The sequence below is a fragment of the Syngnathus typhle genome, linkage group LG4 (genome assembly GCF_033458585.1).
Source record: "Syngnathus typhle isolate RoL2023-S1 ecotype Sweden linkage group LG4, RoL_Styp_1.0, whole genome shotgun sequence".
NCBI lineage: Eukaryota > Metazoa > Chordata > Actinopteri > Syngnathiformes > Syngnathidae > Syngnathus > Syngnathus typhle.
Window position 1 is genome coordinate 11169826 of NC_083741.1, and position 10890 is coordinate 11180715.

The 10890-nt window shown below is 40.3% G+C and overlaps 1 protein-coding gene across 18 annotated transcripts in view; it reads left to right on the forward strand.

The window, feature by feature from the left end:
- Positions 1–9504, forward strand: part of madd (MAP-kinase activating death domain) — a 32126-nt gene extending 22622 nt beyond the window's left edge. For 17 of the 18 annotated variants that reach the window (XM_061276641.1, XM_061276643.1, XM_061276640.1 and 14 more), the window contains 10 exons: positions 469–589; positions 814–919; positions 994–1104; positions 1174–1281; positions 1369–1533; positions 1622–1694; positions 2149–2255; positions 4652–4721; positions 6195–6241; positions 8312–9504. In XM_061276641.1, the coding sequence (XP_061132625.1) occupies positions 469–589; positions 814–919; positions 994–1104; positions 1174–1281; positions 1369–1533; positions 1622–1694; positions 2149–2255; positions 4652–4721; positions 6195–6241; positions 8312–8425 (1022 nt within the window). In that variant the 3' untranslated portion in view covers positions 8426–9504. Of the gene's footprint in view, positions 1–468; positions 590–813; positions 920–993; positions 1105–1173; positions 1282–1368; positions 1534–1621; positions 1695–2148; positions 2256–4651; positions 4722–5732; positions 6242–8311 lie in introns of all 18 variants that reach the window. The other variant, XR_009714189.1, reaches the window with a different exon arrangement.
- The last annotated feature ends 1386 nt before the right edge of the window (positions 9505–10890 follow it).

The window sequence follows — 10890 nt, forward strand, 5'->3', positions numbered from 1 at the left end:
CACAAATACAAAACAAATTCCACCATAAATATAATGAAAGCTAATCACTCAATCGAGTTCTTTTCAATCATTTGCAAAGTGGTGGACTCAAATGCAAAATGAATATCCAAATGCATTTTTTTTTTTAAATTTACAAATACTTTCTCTGTTAAATTCCTGACCAGCTGCAATATAACAAAAGCAGGACGTAGAAACGTATTTAATAGAACAGAAATGAACGTAATGAAACCTTTTTGCTCCATCATCCACCTGGTTAAACAACATGGTTTATCTCTTACCTCAACCACCAACCACAAACATTTTCCATAAAGCCAACACAATATAACCTGACACATGTAGTTCTACGAAGCCGCAATGACAGCCCACCTGATATGATGTCATCATGTAATTAGTTTGAACTTTAAACCATGCCTAATTATTATTCAGCATCGAGCTCTGCACACTTGATTGATGGGATGTTTTTTACAGGTAAGGAACGCTCCACGCTCTGGGACCAGGTGCAGTTCTGGGAGGATGCCTATTTGGATGCTGTAATGTTAGAGCGGGAGGGGATGGGATTGGACCAGGGACCTCAAGAGATGATTGAAAGGTTTGAGAAGTATATCATTATTTAGACTTTTGTTTTCTCTCCCAAGCTTAGATTGGAATTGATTTGTGTTTGGATTGCTGATTATTTATAGGCTGGTTAGCTAAAGCTTTGTGCTATTTCACTTCTGAATAGAGTTCTTGATGGAATCGATGTAAGAGAGGAAACTAAATTCATGAACCTTTCACAGTGTTCCCAAAGTATGTTACTGGTCTGCGTTTCACTAGATACTTGTCACTGGGAGAACATGACCGCAAGCGGCTGGAGGATGATGAGGACAAACTTCTGGCTACCCTACTGCACAACATGATTGCATTCATGCTCATGCTGAAAGTAAGAAATTATATTTCCATCCTAGCTTCTACAATTTTAGATACATTCATATATTGCCATGAATGTTTTTCTAGGTGAGCAAAAATGACATCCGCAAGAAAGTGAGGCGCTTGATGGGCAAGTCCCACATTGGCCTTTCCTACAGCCAAGAGGTCAATGAGTTGCTGGACAAATTGGCCCAAATGGTCAGCATATGCCTCTTTTAATGTGCTCTATGAACTATTGCGCATCACGTTTTGGTGTTGTCCTCCTAGAATGGCCGTGAGCTGTCAATCAGGCCCTGTGGAAGCCGTCATATCAAGAAGCAAACGTTTGTTGTACATGCTGGTACTGATACTACTGGGGACATTTTTTTCATGGAGGTTTGCATCATCATTCTCTGGTTTACTATTACAAATTGAACTTTGGTCCTGCTGTCTAAGTGTTTTTCATTTCACTCAATGCCTCAGGTTTGTGACGACTGCATAGTCCTCCGCAGCAACATTGGCACCGTGTATGAGCGCTGGTGGTATGAGAAGCTCATCAACATGACTTACTGCCCCAAGACCAAGGTTTTATGTCTTTGGAGACGTAACGGCCAAGAGACTCAACTCAATAAGTTCTATACCAAAAAGGTGAGAAATCTCTCCTTCTTTTTTCTTTCATTAAGAGGAGTATTTTCCCACTCCCTTAACGTAGAGTGCTTTCCTGTCTGCTTCCTAGTGTCGGGAACTCTACTACTGTGTTAAAGATAGTATGGAAAGAGCTGCAGCCAGACAGCAAAGCTCCAAACCAGGTATGTTTTTTTCTAGTCCCTTAGATTTGCAGTATTTGTGGGATAGCCCTAGCATTTGAGATCAAAATCAGATTTTTACTCCAAAACAAAAAAGACGTGTAGTTTTTCTATTTTTTTGTAAAAAAACTTCCACTAAGCATGGCAATAAATCTATTGAGAAAGAAATCACCTGATGCAGAAGGCTCCCCGGCTACAGCGATGATGTAACGGTTACATTGTAACCCAACTTTGTATGCAAGTCACCACGTGCTGTAGACTTATTTGTAACCTATGCGAAACACAGTCATAATTGATTTAGAATTTAGAAAACTGGCCTTGTATATACATATGTCAAATTAAAAGAAGCAACTACAGTAAGATAGTTTCAGACACATGTTACTAAGCTCTTAAATTTGTCTAAAAACCAAAAACAAATCAGCGGAAACAGCGCCAAACTTTGGGTTTATTTGGTTAGGTCCAGAACTTGGTGGAGAGTTTCCTGTCCAAGATATGAAAACTGGTGAGGGAGGATTGCTGCAGGTCACGTTGGAAGGAATCAACCTGAAGTTCATGCACAGTCAGGTAAGTAGCACGCACCACTGCAGAAAGAGGCTTCATACCTCATTCAAGGGCATGAAAACAAAACTCACTGTTGGTAATGGAGTTTTCATCCCATCTTACTCAATGCCTTTCTGCTCATCTCACGACTTTGCATTCCCCGTTCATGTTGTCTTCCTCTAGTGTTACCCACTTTAGCTAATAGTAGTCCAAAGGTAGTAATATCTGGTCAAATATTCGATTGGCCTCATGCTAAATATTTTCCTTAGAGGAAGAACTTGTGTCTTTTGCGTTTTGGATTTTGCTGTTTTCTATTTGTGTTTGTGTGTTTGCCTGCATGCTTGCATTTCTCAAACAATAGCAAGTAGAATCACATCCCTCCACGTTTTTTTTCGCATTTGGGAGATAAAGCTTCTTGTTCATTTACTCTGTGGGAAGAAATTAAGTGTTGTGTGTTTGTTGTGCATCAGTGGTAAGACTGATGACCTTGATCAAAGACTTTTCATTAATAATTGGCTATTCAGTAGCAACCTGGACATTTTAAGTTTGGACCCTCAAACATTGTCATGTGTTGTCTTCACATCTGTGCAGTTAGTGACTTAGGACAGATGGGTGACAAATTAAAGGAAGATGCTTCATAAATGTGGCTTGGTTGGTGGTGGTGCACATTGGCCTAGAATTATGGACACTATTCAAAACATAGGGTGCCAATGCAGCCATTTTAAAACTGATATAATGGCGGCCCACCCTCTGATTCTCATCATCACACAGAGTTTTGCAGTAACTCCAGATAGCAGTGGACTTGGAATTGGGGGGGTTAGATCACCAAATGATTCCCGAGCGCGGCCCTGCTGCTGCTCACTGCTCCCCTCTCCCCCAGGGGATGGATCAAGATCACACGGAGATGGGTTAAATGCAGAGGACAAATTTCACCACACCCAGATGTGTGTGTGACGATCATTGGGACTTTAACTTAACTTTGCAAGACCAGAGAGCAGGGCATTATAATAATCTATGGGCAAGATATAAAAGCATGAATTAGCGTGCATCATTTGGTCACGTTTATATTACGTGGGATGAAATTAAGATCAATCTAGAGTTACACCTACATTCTTTACCTATTTCAAGGTATTCAAATCAAATCGATGTGATACAAGTTCCTCTCTTTCACCTGAAGATCAGTGATCTGAACCTCTGTCCTGGTTGAGATACAAGAAATTACTTGTACAGTGAAACTTCTACTTACGAACGTATACACTTGTGGACATTTCAAGATACGAACCGGAGCCTCAACAATTTTTTGCCTCCTCTTACGAACCAAATTCAACTTCCGAACCCGTGAATCTTAAACTCTTAATATAATAGAGCTACCTGCCTTTGTTCTTAAATTGTATCTCCACTGGTATCACAGCTGTCAATTCCGGATGTTTGATCTTCACATTTAAATCTTAGTTGTAACTGTGCTCAAAACTGGAACCCCGTTCGATCGTGATGGATTTATTATAAAACAACAAACGCACAAAATGATCAAGTACAGGCTGTTCCTCTGCAGTAAGACAATGCCAGATGTGACATTTATATGAAGCTGTCGGAACCAAGCGTCCATCTTTTGAGTGCCCTCATGAATTTCTTGTGCTTGCGTGAGCGTGTGGTGCCAGCCCTTATTGCTGGAGGAGGAGGCATGGAGGGCTCTGGGGGATGGAAAGCAAAAGGGAAGCCAGCTTTTTAACACCCTAGTCAAATATTTGCCCTGTTTTTTCTTTTGTCTTCATAACATATAGGCGTACGGTCTTTGCTAGATTCTCGTCTGTGGACAGTGCCCACCCAAAGTGTCGTTGAGTGTTTGTGCTCTTCTGTCCGATAATAATCCAAACCATTTCTCTCCCATGCTTTCTCCCCCTGCAAGGAGCGGAAGGTACACAACCTCTGCTGTGTTTGTTTCTTAGCAGTAACATCTTATGGGTTCCTTTTTCTTTTCTATTGTTTCCTTTTACTCTTGTAGCTGTGTGTCCCTTTCTCTTTTATATGAAAATTCCATGTATGCAGCTATGGGCCACATTGCTTTTGACGAACACCTCAAACAGAAAATCATTTAATCTCTGATGTGACTTTCAATGCTTTTATCAAGCAGTTGTTAATTTTGAAGAGTCCCACTGCATTTAACTGTTGCCCATGTATCATGGAAACTTCTCATATTGTGCTTTATTTTATTTTGTTTCTTCCGTTGCTGTTAAAAGCTTTGCATTCACATGTAGTTTTTTTTTTTTTTAATTTACCATTCATACTGAGTAAGGCAAGTTTTAACCTGATTATAATTTTTTAAATATTTATATATATAAAGTTTGAACTTTCATCCAGTATTGTTAAGTTAATAATGTTCTGTCTTGTGTTGTTCTTTTGTTTTTTGTTTGCTTTTTTAGGTTTTCATAGAGCTGAGTCACATTAAAAAGTGCAATACAGTGAAGGGAGTCTTTGTCCTGGAGGAATTTGGTAATTACACCATCTATTGATTGTAGGCCTGTACTTGGCGCGGCAGTAACTCAGCTTCGTGGCATTAAGCGAAATAAAAGTTCACTTAATTGGACGTGAGCAGTCGACTGATGGGCACACCACAAAATGGAGCAAAAACACATTCATTCTGAAATAAAATTTGAAATTAACAATGTAAATGAATTGCTTGATAAATCTAAATGTCTCATGGTAAAGTTACTTACTACTTTGATAATGATGTTATGGTAGTATTACTCTAAAAGTCTATTTGGGGCAGTAAAGTGAATAGTGAACAAAAAAAAGTAGAATAAAGCCTTGAAAACTCCAACAGATGTTCTTAAGTGCGAAAGAGAAATCTTCAGTGCAGATGGCAGCAATCCACCATATATTAGTAATAGATTACTCATCAGTCATTTTTCCTTATGCATTCCACCCTCATTTTTGGGATATAAAACTGATCTTAATGCCAACGTCTTGTGCCAGGCATAAATGCAAACTCACCACCGAAATCAGGCATAATACATCCCAATTTTATTTAAGGGGATTATTTAATCCGGAGGTCAGTGAATGATGGAGTAAAACACAGAGTGAGTTGCCGATATTATTGATATGAGTCGAGGTTAACTGAACAGATGGATAGAAGAGCGTAAGTAGGTTGGTCTTGTAATTTTGTTGTTCTAAAGAGCAGGCAGAGAAGTCGGAAATAGTTTCCAAAGGTTGAAGTGAAGCGCCAGGCTGGGTTACTGTCGTGTCTCTGTGCTGATTTTGTAATGTTGCCCTCATCTTTGCCACTATGAAAACCTTCATTCTCCAGCAGGTAAAGTGTTGTCACCTTTTTTATTCAGACAAATTACACACACACACACACACACACACGGTGATCTTTCGACTCGTTCATTTTGCTGTCCTGTGCTCACCTCATCAGTTGCGGTTCATTTGGGAGATCACCCCAGACTCCATCTATCATGGGCCATTTTTGGGGATCTTCCTGAACTGTGTTTTTTTTTTTAGGGTGCTGAGAGAAGAGGTTTAACATGTCCTTCATGTGTTCAGTCTCCTCTTCTCTGCTATGGGTTCAGTTACTAATGAAAAGTCAAACTAGGGCCAAATATGTTGGGCACTGCCTAGATGCTTCTTCGTCATGTCACCTTTCACATTCATTTCATTGGGGTGAAGAGAAAATGTGTCTTTGTGTTTGTTCTTTTCATTTAATCTTGTAGCTCTCTTGAAAAACACATTTGTCCATTTGTGTGGGCTTTGTTTTGTCCTAAAATGGAGATTTATTGGATTTCATATGAAGTTCAGTATTGTTTTTTTGCACACACACTCAGGGCACATTTAATTTGTATCCACAACCTATTTTGAAGCCATGTTTGGATTTCCACTTCTTTAACACCAAGAAGCTTTCAAAGATAAACTGACTCAAGTTCCTGCTGCCCTTGAATTTCTCTTCTGTCTCTTGCATCGGCATAGTTCCTGAAACTAAAGAAGTGGTGATCCACAAGTACAAGACCCCCATGGTGAGTCCTTATCTGTCAGCCAGCGCACCACTGTCTCTCAGTCAGTATGTCTCACGGTACTCAAAGTAGATGTTTGTATAAATGAGTCTAGCTGATGATAAGCCATGTCAACTTTTCATCGTCTGACTTGCACACGTTATCTGTTTGGAATATGATGGACAGTTGCTGGCCCCTTGCTGCTCACAAGTCTCACATTCACCTATTCACGCACTCAGGCCCCGATTTTGGTAGGGCACTTTTGAACGATGTTCTGCTAGGAAAATCAGAACGTTATTCAAATGTGCAGTTGAGTGTGTCAGCGTGGTCGTATAAGCCAGATAGTAAAGAGTTGAGTTAGTCATCCGACCGCAGAACAACGACAATGAAACTATGTCTTCATAATGACACTATAACTGTTGAAATTTATCTTAAAACATCTTTGCACAACTGTAATCTGGCATCTTTAGCCAAAGGTGCAATTCTTGTGGTTCAATGCCTGCCTTGTTTACGTTTTTGCTGAAAAGCCAAAGTAAGTCACCATGAGTACTTTCCAAGGCAGTGCAGCTTCTTCGTCCTAGTTGAGTGGAGGAGAAGAAGACAATGGTGGTATGAAAAAGAAGCAGCAGCAAGAGGAGCACCAGTCATAGCCGCCAACATTTCTTTGGCATAACAAGGGTTTAAAATCATATTCATCCACCACGATTGTACCTTTGGCTAAAATACACCATTTTAGGATGAAAGTAAAACTTGAACGTATTGTTACATCCTACTGGTCCACTGGCAGGGCCCAGAGCACACTCCTCTCACAGCCTACAGCTCGCTATTTATTCTACATTATGCATTTTAAAAATTAAATCTTGGGTTTTGACAATGGTAGTGCAAAACATTTCTGGAATTAATAAGATTGTTTTCGATAATGTCTTATTGAGCAGATCCAATCAGTGTTATGATGGATTGGCAAAATTATGACGATCCGTTTTTGAAAATGAAAAAAAAAAAAAAGATATCTGCCGATAAAATCTAACATAACTAACCTCTTTGTTCATCAAAAAAAAATTATTTATTATTTGCTGTCACTGTGGCATTGTGCAGTTTGACCATTGAACCTGCTTAACTATAGGAACATTAAAATATATATATATATATTCTGCACAATAAACACCTCGATTAATGTTTAAAAATAAGAATTGTTGAAGATCAAATGCAAATATTTTGAACTTAAAAGTTAAATGCAACTCGACTGTACTACTGCAGTGATTTGCTTATGTACCACTAGTGGGAGCCCGTGTGGCACATATGCTACATATAGAGAGCACACCTTGAGAATCACTGTGCAGGGAAGTACAAGTCCTCGAACAATGACATACTGTGTTTGCTTTGAACATTTGTTCCAAGGTGCAAAATCTATTTTTTGACCAATTAAACGGGATCCTTGTTTTACGCCGCTCCCACTATGACTTTTCAAGGTTGGCAGCAGCATGAAATGAATTTGTCATAATATGTCACCTATTAATTGCTGTGTTTCATTGGACTGATTTAAATTTATGGGCCAGATTGGTTTTTCATACAAACATGCACTGTCATTTTGACTTCAGCCTTGTTAATGATGAATGGAAGTCTGTTGCAGCAAAATAGTATCATCCATGTACAGTTGCACCCAATGTCCTTCAACCCACTAAAGACAGACGTACGCTTGTTAAATCAAAACTACTACCTACTAGGGGAGCAATTTTTAATAATTTATTTCATTATTGTGTATTTGTTTGCATTTTTTATGCATTTTCCATGCGTTTGGTTCGTCAGTTACATAATGCCACTAATCAAATCAGAATTTGATTTACAGTACACTACACAAATACTAAATGTTTACCGAAAAAGTTGAAGGCTGGAAAATATGTTGACAAATTTTACATGGGGGGGTAAAAAAAAAAAAGCTTTCAAAATAGACATCTGCGAGTGACCCTCAAACTTTTAAACCGCAACATACAGGTGCAAGTTTACATAACCAGTCCTTTTCAAGCTGTTGACATTTTGACATGACGACGCCAAGACAACAGCTAACATCTTCCACCGCCTCCTCATGTTGTGCAGGCCCATCAGATCTGTTACTCGGTCCTCTGCCTTTTCTCCTACGTGGCAGCTGTGAAGGGGAAGGAGCCGGATGGAAAAGCCAAGATACTATCGCCACGACCCCTCCCGAGCTAGTGCACCCTCGCCCCCTCTGGTCTCCAAGTCCCCTCCTCCTCCTCCTTCTCTTCCTCCTCCATGTGCCTCTACTTGAGTTCCAACACCACAGACAATCCCTCAGTAACACGGAAGCACACAAATCTGTGTAAATATTGGCCTGTTTTAGTGCTCTGTGATGTCATGTAAATATTTGTTCCCAGGAGGTTTGTCCTCATCTCTTTTCTTTTACGATACGACCAGATGTTCTGTAAGAACATTAGAGGAACCAAGCGCATGCAGGTCCCGTGCACACAGCTCTCCCGTCATACAACTTTGTGTGATTGCGTGCTTATTTAGTGTGACGTGGCCGCTAAGGAAATAATGTGTTCTCTTGCCGTTAGCTCAGTCCGCCGGGCTGATTTGCTGTTCTAGTTCCACTGTAACCTTGTCTGTGCTCTGCTGTTGATCAATAGTATGTTATTTTTGTCCATTCAGGAATAAATATTATATATATTTACATATATAGTATTTATTTAATATATAAGTATTGCTGTATATTTCTGAAAAGAAATACCCTTAAATATTGACTTGCATAAATGTGCAACATTTAGATGTTACCCATTGTTTGTCTCGTCAACGTATGAACTGTGTAATCTTTTACTAGGTCGGTCATACAATAGAAAAGCGCTCAATTGAATGTGACCTTCAAACTCAAGATGCAATGGTAGGTTGTACTGTCAACGTACAGGTTCTGCCTTTGCGTAAGGCAGTGCTTCTCAATTATTTTCTGTTACGCCCCCCCCCTAGCAAGGAGAAAACTATTCGCGCCCCCCCTCCCCACCGTGACTATCCTAACTTGTCTTGTAAGTCGTAAAATGTTGCACTGTCGCAAACGTGACAGAAGTAACAATGAGAGCGCCACTGCCCCCTGCTGTAGTAAACGCGCAATTACACTTTATTCTAGTACTGCCAAAAAAAAGCATGTTCCCCAGGGTCACACCCGCCCCCCCAGGAATAGCACCGCGCCCCACTATTTGAGAAGCACTGGCCTAGGTGACTGATTCACAATTTGGTTTTGTCTGATATCAGAGATTAAATAAAGAAAACCAACTGGCTGATTGATTTGTTTTAATTGAGAGGAAAAAAAAACAGCAAAAGCATTTCACTAGCTGACCAGGAGATGGCGACAGCGTGGCATCTGAAGACCATGGATTGTTTGTTCTGCTATAGCCTAGGTGACTGATTCACAATTTGGTTTTGTCTGATATCAGATATTAAATAAAGAAAGCCAACTGGCTGATTGATTTGTTTTAATTGAGAGGGAAAAAAAACAGCAAAAGCATTTCACTAGCTGACCAGGAGATGGCGACAGCGTGGCATCTGAAGACCATGGATTGTTTGTTCTGCTATAGCCTAGGTGACTGATTCACAATTTGGTTTTGTCTGATATCAGATATTAAATAAAGAAAGCCAACTGGCTGATTGATTTGTTTTAATTGAGAGGGAAAAAAACCAGCAAAAGCATTTCACTAGCTGACCAGGAGATGGCGACAGCGTGGCATCTGAAGACCATGGATTGTTTGTTCTGCTATAGCCTAGGTGACTGATTCACAATTTGGTTTTGTCTGATAATAGCTATTAAATAAAGAAAACCAACTGGCTGATTGATTTGTTTTAATTGAGAGAAAAAAAAACATCAGCAAAAGCATTTCACTAGCTGACCAGGAGATGGCGACAGCGCGGCATCTGAAGACCATGGATCGTTCTGCTAAGCCGGTTTAAAAAAAAAAAAAAAAAAAACGTAATTAGCTAGGGGTCAAAGGTCAAAGTTTACGGTTCAAAGTTCACCCAGGGGTCAAAGGTCGGTTCAAAGTTCACGGGGTCATGTGCACATTTTCGATTTTTAACTAGAGTTGAAAGTTCAGGGTTCAAAGGTCACCCAGGGGTCACCACGGGGTCACCGCGGGGTCACCGCGGGGTCACCGCGGGTTCAAAGTTCAGGGTTCACTTTTTTTTTTTTTTAGGTTAACCTTTATTTAAACCAGTGCTTCTCAATTATTTTCTGTTACGCCCCCCCCCTAGCAAGGAGAAAACTATTCGCGCCCCCCCTCCCCACCGTGACTATCCTAACTTGTCTTGTAAGTCGTAAAATGTTGCACTGTCGCAAACGTGACAGAAGTAACAATGAGAGCGCCACTGCCCCCTGCTGTAGTAAACGCGCAATTACACTTTATTCTAGTACTGCCAAAAAAAAAGCCTGTTCCCCAGGGTCACACGCGCCCCCCCAGGAATAGCACAAGGGGGGCGCGCCCCACTATTTGAGAAGCACTGGCGTAAGGGTTGTCACATGGCCACAGTTTAGTCGGAAAAGCGATAGAGGCGTCATTATTCCATAAAGAAAGTTCACTTAAAATCAATAATGAAGATGTGAACACTGATGACAGTGGGACATTTTCTGAACTGTGATGGAAGTCGCCCCTTAATCGTAAAGATTCAACTTTGTG